Raw genomic sequence first — 18,554 nt, 5'->3', positions numbered from 1 at the left:
CACCCACACACCATTCACTAGCTGGGACATGGGGGAAGTCAGGAGTGAGGGTCAGGCAGCTCCCCCCTGTCTGTGAAGCCAGCCTCTCACTAGTAATGCAGGGAGGGAGCTGTCTCAGACTGGTATCAGGGTTAGGGCACTGTGTGCAGGAAGATCACAACACCCCTGGTGCCAGGGTTAGGGCACTGTGTGCAGGAAGATCACAACACCCCTGGTGCCAGGGTTAGGGCACTGTGTGCAGGAAAATCACAACACCCCTGGTGCCAGGGTTAGGGCACTGTATGTGCAGGAAGATCACAACACCCCTGGTGCCAGGGTTAGGGCACTGTGTGTGCAGGAAGATCACAACACCCCTGGTGCCAGGGTTAGGGCACTGTGTGCAGGAAAATCACTTAAAATCTACACTTACCAACAATCAATTACATATATTTGAACTGTGTACAGTTCCAGCCAGGACCACCTTTCTAAAATGCACAGTGATTGGCAAATTCAACATGCACTAGCATTTCAGGTGCCTGCTAACAAAAATAATAAACAAACAAGTTCTAGTCACGTGAGTGCTGATCATTACATTATTTTTTTTGTCAAGCTTCCAACTGTTTCCATTTCACATCCCCCCAACCATTACCTCAGTGTTAGCCTTGGTAACATCAATAGATAAGAGCACAGCCAGCCAATAGGAATACATATTCATTCCTAAGTGACCTTTACTGACCTGGGAAGTGTGAACACTTTGTTTCATTTTCTGTTGGTGTTCGTTAGTTTCCAGTTCCATTTCCCATCCCCCCAACCATCACCTCAGTGGTAACCTTGGTAACATCAATAGATAAGAGGGCAGCCAGCCAATAGGAACACATATTCATTCCTAACTGACCTTCAGTGACCTGGAAAGTGTTTATTTGTATCATTTTCAGTTAGTGCGCACTAAATCGAGTTAGTGCGCACTAACTGGGAGTTAGTGCGCACTAACTCCCGTTAGTGCGCACTAACACGATTTAACGATTTTTAACGATAAATCGTTAGAATTTCTATTGTATCGTGTTCTATAATGATTTAAGACGATATTAACATTATCGGACGATAATTTTAATCGTTGAAAAACGATTCACATCCCTAATGATAGCCCACAGGAATCCAAAAGTCACCTGACCACAAATGCACTGTTACCTTCCAAGAGATAGTTCCTACCTTTCTGTTTACGCTGAATGCTGATCTTTCCGTCTTAACAAACTGCATGATCACAGTAATCTTTTTTTTTATTTTAAACTTTAGTTGGATCACATTTGAACAAGTAAGTCCAAGAAAACACTTCTAATTAAGAAAAAGTGTACACCGCAAATAAAACATTGTACCTAGCTGTAACACTTGATGTTTTAACAAAATAAATTGTCTACATCTCAACTGAGTGGCTTGGGCCACTTCCAGAAAAGTAAGAATTTTACGGGGATAGAACAATTTATCTCTATGTTTAAAAAAACAATTATTAGCCAAGCTTTATCAAGTTCCAAACCCAAATTAACTACCAGTGTAGCAACATTAACCTGACCCTCGCCAGAGTCTTCTAGAAAGGCTGTAAGATTGCCAGTGTCCAAGGGGGTCGAAGGCACTATTTCCCCTGCTTAACCTGCAGATTTCTCCTTACGAGATACAGGTAAATGAAAAGCTCGGGCAACCGAAATAACAGATTCAGCAGGAACTTTGAGAACCTCTACCAAATACCTCCCAGACATTTCTTTAGGAGATATCAATTCAATCTTTGCAAAATTAATCAAATGAAGATTCTTTGCTTTGGAGATATTTTCAAGATATTCTAACTTACTGTGAATAAAGGAATTATCTTTTATTAAAGCCAAAACATTTGTTTGTAGTTGTTCTGTTTTCTGCTCCACTTCATCAAGTCTTTTAGAATGATCAATCAATGATTTTTCTTGAATGTTGAGACGTGAGTTAATATCTTTTATGTTGGTGACCACCTCGGAAATTTGAACAGAGGTCTCACGAGGCCCTCAATCACCATTCAAACCTCCTCCAATGTAAACGCTTGTGGTTTAGACAAAGAAAATAAAGTCTCAGAAATCTCATCTGAAGCATTTTGAAGTTGTACTCCTTCTATTTCTTGGCCTCCCAAACAGGTAGTCCCAGCAGCCCACCCATTGTCTACTCAGCACGATGCCACCACTATCGTGGAACCTATCCGGGTCCTCCTCGTCAGCCTGGCTGATGTCATCAGCTGGGGACAGCACATTTCCTCCAGTCTAAATTGCCAGAGTACTTCTCTCTGGTCTTAGAGAGATATCAAAGGCCGCAGTGCACAGTAGCAAAGCCTTCCCTGCCATCTCGCTGCAAGGCAGACTCATGGAGACATTGGGCTGGATATTCTTCCAGACGACAAAGCACTCAATTGGTCCCAGAACAGGAGTATCTGAGGGCTCAGTAGGGTAAGCTCTCACCATTCCTTTTCATTTCACCATAATAATGCCAAATGAAGAAATAAATATATGAGAAAAAAGGGGATTCAACAAGGAGGAGATCAGTATGCTACTGTCATCTTGCTCCACCTCACCCCCTGACGATCACAGTAATCTAATACTGCAGTCAAAAACTGTAAAAGCATAATCCCATTGCCTTATTGCCTGTAAGATATACAGTATATTGCCACATGTAATGTTGAAGAAATGCAAAACTCTGTTAATGCCTGCTAACATAATTTCCTTTTGCAAGTTTCTTGTGTAAGTTCTAATGAGGGAACTTTCAAAAGAATTTTTGCAGGTAAAACAGTTTTATTTGGGAAAATGGCCTTTTACCAAATTACCCGGCTGATATGTGGTTAAACTTATGTGTGTACGGTATGTCATGTTTGCACATAAGTTTACCTGGACTGAGGGGAGGCATTCCCAGGGGCGGAGTTGGGGAGGGATATGCATTAGTTTCATTTGTTTCTGGTTTTATGCATTTACATTTTTTAGAAGCACAAAAACAAAAAAAGTACATGTGTAACTCCAAATGTATGCACCTAACTCCAGGTTTTTCATTATTATGCATATAAAAAATTGTTTCTCATAAAATCAAAATCCCTAGAGCAGAGGAGAGGCTTGAATTTACTTTGTAAAATTCTACAATATGTGTGTGTGCATTTTCAGAAATACTTCATGAGTACCAAATAGGTGCAACTTGTGTGGGGCAGATTTTGATGGGATAATTTTCAAAGTGGACTTATTGTACTTAAATCTGCTTTGAAAATTGATGTAACTTACATGGGATATTTGAAAATTACCTTTACCTTAAATTGTGCTGATGTGAGCCAAGAATTCCTCCCTCCCTACCATTTCCCGGTTTTCTTATCTAGATTGCTTTATGGGGAAAAGATTCAGTTCTTACAGCTTTCCAAAATTAGATAAAATGATCCCTGCCTTCAATTAAACTGTGCCTATTAACCCACCTAAAGATTTTAAATCTTTTCCCTGATTCTCAGCAACTTCTTATTTGTCTTGGCAAGATTGTGAATTCTCTGGAGTAAGGACTGTCTCTTATGTGCATCTTGTTAGTGCTGTATACACTTTGAAGCACTATTAAATGTGTAGTAGTAGTAGTAGTAGCAGTAGTATTTATTAATCTGATTTGGGTAATTTTTTCAGCACATCCTCCTGTTTCCTTGTTGACGTGCACCACCCAGTGTAATTCATCGGTGTTACACTCATTGGGAGCACAAGGTTTGAGAAATTTCCCTAAGAAGCCTCTACAGACCTGTGTGGGGAACCTGAATACATGACTGCCTTGTTGCTAGCCAGCAGAAAGGCTGCTTCAGAAATGCCCAAGGCCTTCACAATCTTCTCTTATTTGTTCGAGAATTGATTCTAGCTACATAGTTTTCTCAGTGTTAAGAGTGGTCATGCATGCAACTGCACAGTCATCTGGAATAACATAGGCGAGAAGACATACTATTGTTTTAAAAAAACCAAAACACAATAATATATTATTGACCTGCTGAGGAAGGAAATATTTCTAGTTTTTTGGTATATTAAGTCTCTTGAATAATACCAGAGGAATCTAAAACATTTTGACAGCTATTTTGAAAGTCATTTCCACACATAAAACACAAACAGTGTTTTACTCATAGAAATGGGATCTTTGAAAACTGCCTTTCCTAGCTGCAAATAAAGTCATGTGCACTGTGGTGCTGCCTACGTAACTTTACACACAGTTAGGAGACGGTGTTTCTGGGGGGCCAGGCTGGGCAGGAGCTAGCTATTACGTGTGTACTTTTGAAGTTTCCAAAGTCCACAAATTTATTTTTCCATATAAAGTCCCCGCACGAATAGCAGGTGCTGGTCTCGTGCGTGTACTTTTTCCCAGTCAATTTTCAAAGGGAATTTTCATCCATTTGAAAACTGGCTTCAAGTCTACCAGTAAAAAGTAGTAGGACTTTTTGAGTATTTTTCCAATAGGCAGAAAGTAGAAGGAATCCTTTGGTGCACCTGGCCTTCTCGAATCAGACTAGAAAGGACACGGGGAGGAGCTGTCTCTGTAGTTGCAGTTACCTTATGGAACAGGTTGACAGTAGGCATTAGGGAGATTATCTTTCATTTAGGAAACATGTTAAGGCATGATTTCTTTTTAAATAGGCTTACCTGGATAATAATACAGAACTCCCAAAAAAGGGTTTGTTAATCCTGAAAATTTGCATCCATCATATTCTTGTTGACAGTGAAGAAGGGAAGGATTGCTAGAAATGGTGTTTTAAATGGGTGGCACAAAATATTTTTGTTTTTATGTTTGTAAGGGTTTTTTAAAATATTTTATGCACAGTATCTGCGGGTTGTATTGTAAGGGGTGATGTCCTAATTGATGAATGATTGATTTTTGTTTTGGATTTATATTCAGTAAGTATGAATTGTTAGATTTTATGCATGTGCTTTTTATATAAGATTGTATTTTATTTATAATAATGATATGGTATTTTTGTGTGTAAGTCACCTTGAGTTGTAAGTAGAAAAGGTGATTTAAAAATGTACATTGATAAATAACAGAGTAACGGGTAGATTTTATAAATTTACGCGAGCGCGTACTTTTGTTCGTGCACCAGGCGCGAACAAAAGTACACTGGATTTTATAAGATACGCGCTTAGCCGCGCGTATCTTATAAAATACGGGGTCGGTGCGTGCAAGGGGGTGCACATTTGTGCAACTTGTGCGCGCCGAGCTCGGCGCGCACTGCCCATTCCCTCCAAGGCCGCTCCGAAATCGGAGCGGCCTCGGAGGGAACTTTCTTTCCACCCCCCGCACCTTCCCCTCCCTTCCCCTACCTAACCCACCCCCCCCCCGGCCCTATCTAACCCCCCCTACCTTTCTTGGCAGATTTACGCCTGCCGAAAGCAGGTGTAAATCTGTGCGCACCAGCGGGGGCTGGTCCGGAGGCCTCGACCACACCCCCGGGCCAGCGCCACGCCCCCCGGTCCCTCCCCGAACCGCCCCCTGACCCCGGACATGCCCCCGGACACGCTCCCTCCCTGCCCCTTTTACGAAGCCCTGGGACTTATGCAAAATAGGCGCGCCGGCGCACGAGTGCCCTGCACGCGTAAATCCAGCTGGATTTACGCGTGCAGGGCTTTTAAAATCCGGCCCTAAGAGAGGAAGTGTTGTGTTTAAGGTAGATACTTCATGCAGCAGTATGTCAGTATAACATGTTCTCCATCTGTCTTACTTCAGGCAGATACACTGAGATGATTCTGTAATGTCTTAAGAACATAAGAAATTGCCATGCTGGGTCAGACCAAGGGTCCATCAAGCCCAGCATCCTGTTCCCAACAGAGGCCAAACCAGGGGCCTCATTTTCCAAAGCTATCGCAGGCTTTATTATTGCACTGCCAAATTGGGTAGCTTCCCTGATTTCTCTTACTATTTCTTCATCTGTCTGACCATTTTGATCAGGTGGATGGTAGTATACTCCTATCACTATACTCTTACCCAGCACAGATGGGATTTCTACTCATATAGATTCTACTGAGCATTTAGTCTCTTTTATGATCTGTATCCTGTTGGACTCTATACCTTCCCAGAAATAAAGTGCCACACCTCCACCAAGTTGATCCTCCCTATCACTGCGGTATAATTTGTACCCTGATATAGCACTGTCCCATTGATTATCCTCCTTCCACCAGGTCTCTGTGATGCCAATTACGTCAATCTCATCATTTACTGCTATACACTCTAACTCTCCCATCTTACTTCTTAGACTTCTAGCATTGGCATACAGACATTTCAAAGTGTGGTTTTTGTTTGTATTAACAACCTGCTTTTCAGTTCTTAGAGATAATTTGGAAATCTTTAGCTCAGGTGATTTTTTACATATAGGCACATAGACTATGTTTGCTTTTATAGTAACCTCTCTATTGGGATGCCCTATCTCTCCTGTTTCATTAGTATCCTTCAAAGATACATTTCTCCGAACCATGCACTGCTGAGTGACTGTTGGCTTTCCCCCTTGTTCTAGTTTAAAAGCTGATTAAAAGGACTGAAGGGAGATATGAAAGAGGTTTATAAAATAATGAGTAGAGCAGAATGGGTAAACGCAAATCGATTGTTCACACTTTCAAAAAATACAAAGACTAGGGGACATTCAATGAAGTTCTAGGAGGATGTGGTGAAAGCTGTTAGTGTAGCTGGGTTTAGAAAAGGTTTGGGCAAGTTCCTGGAAGGAAAGTCCATAAATCATTATTAAGGTGGACTTGGGAAAATCCACTGCTTATCCCTGGGATAAGCAGCATGGAGTTTATCGACCTTTTGGGTTCCTGTAAGATACTTGTGATCTGGATTGGCCACTGTTGGAAACAGGATACTGGGCTTGCTGGACCTATGGTCTGACCCAGTATGATAAATCGTATGCTCTTATGTTCAAGGACAGTATCTGAATTCAAGAAAACATGGACAATCACAAGGGATCTCTGAGGGAGTGGGAGGGATTGTAGAGTTGAGTATTAATTAATTAATTAATTTATTTATTTATTTATTTATTTAAAGGCATTTATTACCCGCCCTTCCTACTTTCAGAGCGGGGTACATATGAACATACACAGTCAAATGAAAGGAGAGAACAACAATGTTATGAAAGCTCCTGCCTGCGGGTTCCCCCGCGAGCAGGCTCACTCACCATGCTGTTCCTGTTTCTTCGCCGATGCGGCAGGATGCCACCATCGGGCCTCCCACGCGGCTGGAGCCACGCTCTGCTTGTCTCCCCTGTGCTGTGTCTCCCCTGTGGCCGCCCTGCCTGTTTTTCTGCTCCGCGGCTGGAGCCGCAGACCTTCCTGCCTTCTTCGGGGCCCGGGACCACCCCAGACGATGTTCTTCATCTTCGCGGTGCTAAGGCCACAGCCCCGGGCTGGAGTAGCGGCTGGAGCCGCTGCCGATGTTGGAGCCTGTGTTCAGGCTCAGTCCTGCCTCTTCTGTCTTCTGCGTCGGTGCAGGCCGCTGTCCGCGGTCCTGCAGAGCTCCTGCTCTCTCCTTAGGCGCTGGCGCGCACCTCTGTTCAGATTTTAAAGGGCCAGGCACAGAAATCGTCGGTACAGTGTGCTGCGGCAATCAAAAAAGCAAACAGAATGTTTGGAATTATTAGAAAGGGAATGGTGAATAAAACGGAAAATGTCATAATGCCTCTGTATCGCTCCATGGTGAGACCGCACCTTGAATACTGTGTACAATTCTGGTCACCGCAACTCAAAAAAGATATAATTGCGATGGAGAAGGTACAGAGAAGGGCTATCAAAATGATAACGGGAAAGGAACAACTCCCCTATGAGGAAAGACTAAAGAGGTTAGGACTTTTCAGCTTGGAGAAGAGACGACTGAGGGGGGACATGATAGAGGTGTTTAAAATCATGAGAGGTCTAGAACGGGTAGATGTGAATCGGTTATTTACTCTTTCGGATAATAGAAAGACTAGGGGGCACTCCATGAAGTTAGCATGGGGCACATTTAAAACTAATCGGAGAAAGTTCTTTTTTACTCAACGCACAATTAAACTCTGGAATTTGTTGCCAGAGGATGTGGTTAGTGCAGTTAGTATAGCTGTGTTTAAAAAAGGATTGGATAAGTTCTTGGAGGAGAAGTCCATTACCTGCTATTAAGTTCACTTAGAGAATAGCCACTGCCATTAGCAATGGTAACATGGAATAGACTTAGTTTTTGGGTACTTGCCAGATTCTTATGGCCTGGATTGGCCACTGTTGGAAACAGGATGCTGGGCTTGATGGACCCTTGGTCTGACCCAGTATGGCATTTTCTTATGTTCTTATGTTCTTAAGTGTCCTGGCCCCACCTTCAATGGGACTTCCTGCTTCAGCCATATAAAGGGCTGCTCCGTCAGTCTGTTCTTGGCCTTACATCATGGTGACTTCCCTCTGGAGGCTCCTGCCTGCCAGAGCCGTGTAAGGTCTTCTTGTCTTTGTGGAGCTCCTCGTCTCGTCCGTTTGTATCATGTCAAGTCTTCATGCCTGAGGTCCTCGTCCAGGTGTCCTGGTGTCTCGTTATGATCTTCTACGTCCTGGTGTTCCTGCCTTCCTAGATGTTCGTTCCTGTGTCTTCGTCTGGTGCTCCTGAGCCTTCTGTTCCTGTGGGCCGGACTCCCTTGGACGACGTCTTTCCCGGGTTGGAGTGGCCTGCAGGTGGACAGGTGTCCTGCGCTCTTGAGCCGTCATGTCCTGGATCTTTCCTGCGCTGTCCCGTTCTCCTCGTGGTCCATGACCAGCCTGCAAGGGCTGTGTAGGGCGCGCAGTGGGACAGGGTGGTCTGCGACTCAGTCCCGCGGGTGGCCTGAGTAGGGCGCCCTGAGAGACAGTGCCAATGTCCCCCTTCCCTACTTCTCGTCTCGTCTGGATTCCAAGTTCTTCGTTATGTCTGCACTTCCGCGTCATGTTTCTGATGTCGTTGCATCAACCCTGGTCTGGGATGCCATCGCATCGACCACTGGTCCGTGATGTCTTCGCATCAGCCTTGGTGTCAAGTCTTCATCTGCGATGCCGTTGCATCGATCCTGGTGTCACGTCTTCATAGCCCTGGTGTCAAGTCTTCATCTGCGATGCCGTTGCATCGATCCTGGTGTCACGTCTTCATAGTCCTGGTGTCATGTCTTCAACCCAAGTCTCCGTGCCATGTGATGCCATTGCATCAACCCAAGTCTCCGTGCCATGTGATGCCATCGCATCAACCCAAGTCTTCGTGCCATGTGATGCCGTTGCATCAATCTTCATAGTCTTGTCTTCGTGTCAAGGTCCACCTGCCCTCAACCTCAGGCCAGGCCTGCTGCTCCATGCTGCTCGCAGCAGATCCGAAAGGGCTCGGAATGGTCGGAGGACCATTCAACTTCCAACATCCTCGGATGTTGGCCTTGGGAGCTTGCTGGCCTGGCAGAAGGTAAGACCATCAGCCATGCGGAGCCACCATCAACCCTTGGCTCGGCCCTGAAGGTCTGGGTCAGGCTGAGGCCCAAGGGCACATGAAAACACCCGTTCTCAACAGAATGCAAGGCCATGTGCCCGACGGTGGTGCCCGCCGATGGATCCGACTTGTTCCAGAGTTTTGTCTTTGTGTCCTGGACTGTTATGGGACCGGAAAAAAAATTTTCAGGATATTTTTATGTGTACGACCTACTGGAGAAGCCAGTTTGCCATAGTTATGACCTGCTGGAGGCGCCAGCTGTCTGGATTTCTTTTTTGTAAATGACCTGCAGGAGGCGCCTGCATCCAGACTTTTTGTCATCATGTTGCCAGGTTGGGGTTTTTACGACCTGCAGGAGGCGCCTGCACCCCTACTGGTTTTGCTGGTTTTTCTTTGCCCGCCCTGGGTTCCCTCCCCCAGGTCTTCTTGCTGTTTCTGGGTGCTTCTTGTTGGTTCTTGCTTGTTGCTCATTTGTCTGTTTTGTATTGTCTGTGCTGTGTGTCTGTGCTGTGTGCGGATGCTTGTTTGTTTGTTTTCCCTTTGTTTTCTTTCCTGCTTGTTGGGTTCCGCTTGTGTGTTCCCCGTCCTCGTTCCCGTTCTCTCGTTTCCCTTCCTCGCTCTTCGCTCTTTCGCCCTTCACTCCTTTGCTTCTGCTCCCTCGATCTTGGCTCTTTTGCTCTTTGAGCTCCTTCGCTCTCCCTTCCCTTGCTCTCTGCTCCTTCGCTCTCCGTTCCCTTGCTCTCTGCTCCTTCACTCTCCGCTCCCTTGCTCTCTGCTCCTTCCATCTCCACTCCCTTGCTCTCTGTTCCTTCGCTCTCTGTTCCCTTGCTCTCTGCTCCTTCGCTCTCTGTTCCCTTGCTCCCTGCTCCCTCGCTCTCTGTTCCCTTGCTCTCCGCTCCCTCGCTCTCCGTTCCCTTGCTCTCTGCTCCTTCGCTCTCTGTTCCCTTGCTCCCTGCTCCCTCGCTCTCTGTTCCCTTGCTCTCCGCTCCCTCGCTCTCCGTTCCCTTGCTCCCTCTTTTGTGTTTTTAGTGTTGTCGGTCACGCGGCCACCGTTCGCTCGGTCGCTGCTCGTGCGGTCACCGTTCACTCGGTCGCTGCTCGCGCGGTCTCTGTTCGCTCGATTGCTGCTCCCTCGGTCCCATGTTCGCTTGGTCCCGTGTTTCCTTGGTCTCGTCTGCTCTCGGTCTCGTGCTCTTGGTCTCTCATCGTGTCTCTTGTGTTTGTGTTGTGTGATTCTGTTTTGTCTTGTTCTTTGTCTGTTTCCTGTGGTTTGTTTTTGTGTTTCTGCTGCTTTGCCTTGTTCTGTTCATGCTGTCCCCGGAGTTACCAGCTTCCATTTTTTGGACCCACGAATACCTCCATCCGGTATGGACTGATACCCTTATCCTTGAGCTGTTGACAGGAGGCTTGAGGAAGGGGGCTTTGAGGAGGGGGTACTGTTATGAACGCTCCTGTGCCCTTCGTGTGCCCAAGGGCACAAGAAGCATATAGCTATGTTTAAAAAAGGATTGGATAAGTTCTTGGAGGAGAAGTCCATTACCTGCTATTAAGTTCACTTAGAGAATAGCCACTGCCATTAGCAATGGTTACATGGAATAGACTTAGTTTTTGGGTACTGCCAGGTTCTTATGGCCTGGATTGGCCACTGTTGGAAACAGGATGCTGGGCTTGATGGACCCTTGGTCTGACCCAGTATGGCATTTTCTTATGTTCTTATGTTCCTGCTCGCGGGTTCCCCCGCGAGCAGGCTCGCTCACCATGCTGTTCCTGTTTCTTCGCCAACGCGGCAGGATGCCTCCATCGGGCCTCCCACATGGCTGGAGCCGTGCTCTGCTTGTCTCCCCTGTGGCCCAGAGGCTGCCCTGCCTGTTCTTCTGCTCCACGGCCGGAGCCGCGGACCTTCCTGCCTTCTTTGGGGCCCGGGACCGTCCCCGATGATGTTCTTCATCTTTGCGGCGCTAAGGGCACAGCCCCAGGCTGGAGTAGTGGCTGGAGCCGCCCCCAGGGCCTCCTGCAGCGGCTGGAGCCGCTGCTGACGTCCGAGCCTGCGTTCAGGCTCAGTCCTGCCTCTTCTGTCTTCTGTGTCGGTGCAGGCCACTGTCAGCGGTCCTGCACAACTCCTGCTCTCTCCTTAGGTGCCGGCGCGCGCCTCTCTTCAGAATTTAAAGGGCCAGGCACAGGAAGTGTGCTTGCCCCACCTTCAATGGGACTTCCTGCTTCAGCCCTATAAAGGGCTGCTCCATCAGTCTGTTCTTGGCCTTGCATCGTGGTGACTTCCCTCTGGAGGCTCCTGTCTGCCAGAGCCGTGTAAGGTCTTCTTGTCTTCGTGGAGCTCCTCGTCTCGTCCGTTTGTATCATGTCAAGTCTTCATGCCTGAGGTCCTCGTCCAGGTGTCCTGGTGTCTCGTTATGATCTTCTACGTCCTGGTGTTCCTGCCTTCCTAGATGTTCATTCCTGTGTCTTTGTCTGGTGCTCCTGAGCCTTCTGGTCCTGTGGGCCGGACTCCCTCGGACGACATCTTTCCCGGGTTGGAGTGGCCTGCAGGTGGACAGGTGCCCTGCGCTCTTGAGCCGTCATGTCCTGGATCTTTCCTGCGCTGTCCCGTTCTCCTCATGGTCCGTGACCAGCCTGCAAGGGCTGTGTAGGGCGCGCAGTGGGACAGGATGGTCTGCGACTCAGTCCCGCGGGTGGCCTGAGTAGGGCGCCCTGAGAGACAGTGCCAATGTCCGCCTTCCCTACTTCTCATCTCGTCTGGATTCCAAGTTCTTTGTTATGTCTGCACTTCCGCGTCATGTTTCTGATGTCGTTGCATCGACCCTGGTCCGGGATGCCGTCGCATCGACCACTGGTCCGTGATGTCTTCACATCAGCCTTGGTGTCAAGTCTTCGTCTGCGATGCCGTTGCATCGATCCTGGTGTCACATCTTCATAGTCCTGGTGTCATGTCTTCAACCCAAGTCTTCGTGCCATGTGATGCCGTCACATCAACCCAAGTCTCCGTGCCATGTGATGCCGTCGCATCAACCCAAGTCTTCGTGCCATGTGATGCCGTTGCATCAATCTTCATAGTCTTGTCTTCGTGTCAAGGTCCGCCTGCCCTCAACCTCAGGCCAGGCCTGCTGCTCCATGCTGCTCGCAGCAGATCCGAAAGGGCTCGGAATGGTCGGAGGACCATTCAACTTCCAACATCCTCGGATGTTGGCCTTGGGAGCTTGCCGGCCTGGCAGAAGGTAAGACCATCAGCCATGCAGAGCCACCGTCAACCCTTGGCTCGGCCCTGAAGGTCTGGGTCAGGCTGAGGCCCAAGGGCACACAAAAACACCCGTTCTCAACAAACAATGCATCATTCTTACTAAAAGAGGGGAACAACATAGTTCATCAGGAAAGGGGCGAAACAAAAATGGGCACCAAGTGAGTCCATTTTTTAGATAGGCGCCAGAAGGGGGCAGTAGTCTGCTATGTTGAGCCATCCGAGAAGGGACATGTTGGGGGGTATTCCATTATCATTTCAGTTTGGGAATGCTTTCTTGAATAGGAATATGGTGGTCTTCTGCTGTCATGTTTCAATGTTTCTATGTAAATCTGTGACTGCAATCATTAGAAGGTATCCATCTGAAGGAGAGGAGATTGCAGCTATCCCAGAGGGGCTGCAATAGTCATTACAAGGGAGAATCTCTAACAGTAACAGAGGAGCCCAAATCTCCTTCTGGGAATAGTTTGAGGCAAGAAAGGTTGAAGAAAAACCTGGAATTTTCACTGTTGATATATTGTGTGCTTTTGCGGGACTGTACTTTTGAAAGACTGTCATTCTGGAAGAGAATTTTGCTATGTTCTTTCACTTTACATTTTGCTTCAGCAAACTTCTCTTTATTGATTGGAACAAACAAATTTCAGCGTGCAGAACATTTTTCAGAGTGACAGTAAAATTGATCCCTCTGGGCCTTGAAGCAAGTTGCCTCTCCCCTATCTGAAGAGCTAACAGAACTCCAACAAGGTTGCCAGGGTCCTGCAGAAGCCTCTGTGGTGCCTGAAAAGAATGTCCCTTTTCCCGATGAAAGACCCTAAAAGGGGGGGCTACATGAGAAATGCCAAACAGGGTCAGACCAAAACGCCATCTAATCCTGTCTCTGATGACAATAGGCAGTGGGGTCCAACAGGAAATGTAAAAGAAACAGGACAAGTGTAGAGCTGGTCATCCCCCCTCATACCCTCCCGGTTTCTAGTAGTCGAGATTTAGGAAGGCATTGAACCTGGAGTAACACCCCTGACTGTTATGTTTTGTGGCTGCAATTAATATACTTTTTTTTTTTATAGGCTGTAGGGCATATCTTAGACTTTTTTTTTTTTAATCCTGAAGTGCCTAACTTTAATGTGAAGGTGAGGGGAAAGTCTATAACCCCGGTGCACTGATTGAACCATTGTTTTATTAATTTTGTGCTTAAGGATCTCTCTTCCTAGTATTCATTAGGAGCAGGGACTGAGATAAAGATGCTAGAGCAGGGCCAGTGCTACAATTAGATGAATTAGGAGATCGCCTAGAGCACCACACCTTTGGGAGGTAGTAAAATCCTTGCCAGGACCCTCATGGAGCTCATCCCATCCGTGGACAAAGAACAGTGGAGGAGTCGGGGGTTGCAGGCAGCCGAAGAGCACAGGAGCTGTCACACATAAGTAAATCTAGGGGAGAGTATAAAACTAAAGGTTGCTTAGGGTGACCAATACCCTTGCACAATCCCTGCTTTAGAGGTAAAATTAACCCAGCCAAGTGGATGTGGAGTTGAAGAACATTCTGCTGTCTCTCTGGTGTATATGTGTAATGGTAATCTGAATATAGTTTATAGGCAGAATATTGCTTCAAGTGCTTTAAGAAATACATATAATTTCTAGGATTTCCTACTGTCTATCTAGCAACCACCTCTGTCACCAGACGCTCTTTTCCTTCTGCTATGTTTGTTTCTTTTCAAGCCACTGATGGGTGTGCCTATTAGAATATTTACTGTAAGTGCAGTGAGGCTGAGCAGCTGCCTTCTGTAGGAGGTTTGCGGTAAAACCCTGGAGTGTTTCCTAGGAGTTCTCTGCAAAACAGCAGCTGGGCTGAGCAATGCTTCCTTAGTCCTTCACAATCTCTGCCTGAGTCTGAAAAATCTTATCTAGAAAGAAAAATGGTTTTATGAAATCCTGGACAACAAAACTTTCACTCGTAAAAGGGATTTTTTTTTTCAATCAGTTTCCCTAAGCTTGTAGGTCTCAGGGCGTCAAGTAGGCTTTATATGGAAGGGATATATATATTTTTTTCCTTCATCAAAAATAAAGAGAGTGGAAGCAAATTATTTCGCGGATTCGCCTCCTTTTCTCTAAAAATTGGGATCTTATGATTCTGATTTCCGACATCAGGCACTTATGCCCATTGGCTTTCAAAGATGAAGATTTAAGGAAATTCTAGTGGATTACTGCATTGAAGATAAACCGTTGGTGGGGCTGAGGGGGAGAGGAAGAGCAGCATGCACAACATGGAAAGCCTGGAGTTCAGGTTGGATCGAGCGCTGGACCTGCGCTGCGTGAACGCGGGCTCTCCGATATCTCTCTGTCAAACTTGCGAAACTTGCGTCCTGTCCTCAAAAGTCTCTGCCACCAAAGAATGGTTCTCGAGAGCCGGGGAAATGTCCAAGAGAAAGTTTGTGACCGGGATCCTGCGGAGGATTGACAGCTTGGACCTGCTGGCGTACGCCGATAGGCTGCTGCTGCCGACCCTGGGCAAAGATTTCACTTACTCCAGGTCCAGAATTAATCCTGGCCGTCCCGAGGACCTGACCACGTTCTGTTCAGACCGGGCTCTGGATAAACAAATGTTGACTCAAACTATACTGGAGACTTGGGAATGGTTTAAACAGGGCACCTACTGGAGAAAGGCTAATTACACCCTGCAGCTGCTGCGGCTGTGCCATCCCGAATTACTGTGGATTGCTGCCAATTTAATCCATGTTCTTCTCATCAGAGAGAAAAATGCCAGCTCTCCCACACCAGCAGGTAAAACAATGAACATTCTGTGCATCGAAGATAGTTGCTTTAATGATGATCTGTTTTAAAATGTCTTGCAAGCAAATGCTTTACAATCCCAAAAAAAGATATACTCCATAATGCCTTTATGTTTCCTTGCAATGCCTTGAAAAAGACATTTCATATCACATCCGTTTCGCTGTAAACCGATGTGATATGTATTTTACATGAAGGTCAGTATAGAAAAGTTCCAAATATATAAATAAATAAATATAGTTTATTTTTGCCCCCTCCTCCTTTTTTCTTCTATCCCTCAGCTCAGATGGCTGCCTAGAAGACTCAGGAACCTTTGCTGGCCTTGTGAGCTGGAGAAAGGTTTTCTCCCAGAGGTAGCATGCTCTATGGCCAGCAAAGGATGCCAAGGCAGGAGTGAATCACCTGTGTGGTCCTGCTCAATCCATGTCTGCCTTGCTGTCAGGAGGCTCTAACATGAGCGTGGTGTCCTAAATCCTGGGTACTGCCCAATATTGCAAATTTTGCTTTCTTTGAGGCCGATAGAGTAAAAATCGCGCTCACAGGCCACTTTCCTGTGCGCACGATTCAGAAAAATAAATTATTCAAATTAGATAGCCCATCTGAAGAAGTGAAATAGCCGGACTTGAAACTGACCATGCAAAATCATCTCTGGATTATTTTATGTTGATCTATTTAATAGTCATAACTTGCAGAGTCCTTATTTGTAATAAGCACCCTGAACTGGTTATAGTCAGAACCCCTTGTTTCAAGATTCTGCAGCAAGAGTTAGCAAGTTCTGTGACTTCCCTTGAGGAAACGTTGGGAAAAAAAAGACAGGAATGCTCAAACACCCTGCTTCTGTGTGAGGAAAAAAAAAGACAGGAATGCTCAAACACCCTGCTTCTGTGTGAGGAAGGGTGGTAGAACTGCCTCACTGACAAAAAGGCAAGAAAAGAAAAGTTTCCAAGTCCAAACTTCCTCTAAGGTGATGATTCACTGCAGCCCCTTCACTGACAGGGAAAGGCACTCAGATCTTCTAAACCTGGTCTCCGGATCCGGGGGTATTTCCCTCACCTGAAAGACCCAGAGTCTCAACCCAGAAAAAAATCCAAAAACAAGCTTTCAGCTGCTAACCAAAAAAGTTTCTTTACCCAAAACAGGAGAAGGATCCTTACAGGCAATGGGTGCACGGCAGGAGATTCTCCTCACAAATAGGAAAATTAGGCAAGGAAGGCCTAACTCAAAACAGAGTACTGAAAACAGCTCCTTTTTCTTCCAAAGCCAAACTCAAAAGACCACACTCTCTATACTCCTTAGCTCCCCCAGCCCTCCTTGTGCACTAAGGAGCTAACCATTTACAGCCAGCCTCTAGGGGAGGTATTGTTAAGAAATGGTATCTCCCACTCAGCTGGAAACCCAGGGCAGGGATCTAGGGCCACCTAATGGAAACCAGGGGATCTTTACAGAACCAGTGCCAAGTAGCCCACAAAGGGTGTGATGCATGGTCCACTCCAGGGTTTTAATATTCAGACCCACAGAGAATTGTAAAGAGAATAGGTTTTTTTGGAGCAAAACAGAGAAAGCATACAGGCACCAAAGTGTTGCAGTGTGTTGGGCAGGATCTTTAAGCCTAAAGTCTAGGGCAGTGTTTCCTAAAACTGTCCTGGAGGATCCCCAGCCAGTTGGGTTTTCAGGATATCAAGAATGAATATGCATGAGATAAATTTGCATGTACAGCCTCCCTCTATAGCATGCACATTTTATCTCATGCAGGTTCATTGTGGATATCCTGAAAATCTAACTGGCTGGAGGTGCCCCTGGACAGGTTTGTGAACCTTTGGTCTAGAGGTTGTGGCTATAGTTGCTGTTTTGGGAGATAAGGTGTTGAGAAGTGAATCCAAAGCTTTCAGTTCCTACGTTACTCTCCACTTTTGTACTTTGTATTTTTGGCTGCCATGCGTTTTCCAGGACATGGTCTGGAAATTAGATTGGGCCTTGTGGAATTTTTTTGTGAGAAAAAAAGGAGTTTTACACAAACTAATCTAGTTCATACACCAAGTGCCATCCAGATGCCAGCAATCATCTTTTTGAGTTGAAGGAATTGTACCCATCAGGTACAGACATAGAGCAAGGGGAGTCAAGAGGAATTCAAGAAGTATTCCCTTCAGGCAGATCAAGCGAGACAGAGCAAGGAGAGAGCGGGTCATCATCTTTGCAGCATAGATACCAGGGACTATCTCAGAGAATAGGGGATCCTTAGGACCATTCACACAAAGAAGTCATTCCAACTTAGTACTGCAAGGGATATAGCAAGAGTTCAAGGTGAATGTAACAGAATAACAGAACATAAGATTTATCTCCTAGAACTTGCACATTGTATCAGACTGTCACCATTTCAGATAATTTGTTTCACTAACCTATTTTTCTTGTTGGGAAAAACAATCATTGTGTAAGCGTGATTTTCGGAGACTGCTACCACTTCCAAAGCCTCAGGGCCTTGCTACCTCCGATCGGAACAAATCTAAGGAGCCGCCCTGGGGTGCATCTGACCCCCAAGAACTCCATAGTGACCTCATCGGTGCAGGGATGCAGGAAGGGGACAACACATATTTAAGCAGGTTATGGAAGAAAGATCAGCTATGTTTCTGATGATGGCTAGCGAATGTCAAGAAATAGGATTACTCTAATCATGCTAAACAATCTTAACTAGAAAAAATCTCCACTCCATGGGTTAACCATGCAACCAATTGAAAAAGCCAATAACCCATCTCAATTGTGTCAAAAAACGTATGTGGAAACAACTGTTTTATCTGCTCATAAACAAAATATAAAAAGGTAAGCGGTGGTAGTTTCATATATTCACTAAAAAAGTACCACAAAATAATTTTTTTTAAAAAGTTTTTTTTGCATTTAAAATGTATACTGTGTAACTCTTTAAGTACAATTCATTGACAAATTTCTTATTAAATCGCCAAAGGATTGTATCATAACTGTATATGTATGCTATATTTTCTCGCAAAAATCAATGTAATTATTTTTTATGAAACATATATTTAAACTTAAATCATGTTTAGCTTAATCTCACCTGCTTTACTTAGCTTATTATCACCCAA

The 18,554-nt window shown here is 45.7% G+C and overlaps 1 protein-coding gene across 4 annotated transcripts in view; it reads left to right on the top strand.

Moving 5' to 3' along the window:
- Positions 1–18,554, top strand: part of CDRT1 (CMT1A duplicated region transcript 1) — a 130,213-nt gene that overhangs the window by 45,581 nt on the left and 66,078 nt on the right. The window contains exon 1 of one of the 4 annotated variants that reach the window (XM_029600299.1): positions 2,187–2,438. The exons of 1 other annotated variant lie outside the window; for it this stretch is intronic. Coding sequence is in view for 2 of the 3 variants with exons in the window: in XM_029600301.1 (XP_029456161.1) it covers positions 14,931–15,456 (526 nt within the window). In the remaining variant the exon portion in view is untranslated. Of the gene's footprint in view, positions 1–2,186; positions 2,439–14,513; positions 15,457–18,554 lie in introns of those variants that run through there. 2 more of the 4 variants (XM_029600301.1, XM_029600298.1) reach the window with 2 other exon arrangements.

Source organism: Rhinatrema bivittatum, chromosome 4 (genome assembly GCF_901001135.1).
Source record: "Rhinatrema bivittatum chromosome 4, aRhiBiv1.1, whole genome shotgun sequence".
Classification (NCBI taxonomy): domain Eukaryota; kingdom Metazoa; phylum Chordata; class Amphibia; order Gymnophiona; family Rhinatrematidae; genus Rhinatrema; species Rhinatrema bivittatum.
Note: the sequence above shows the minus strand (reverse complement) of the source record. Positions and strands in the feature narration are given on the sequence as shown.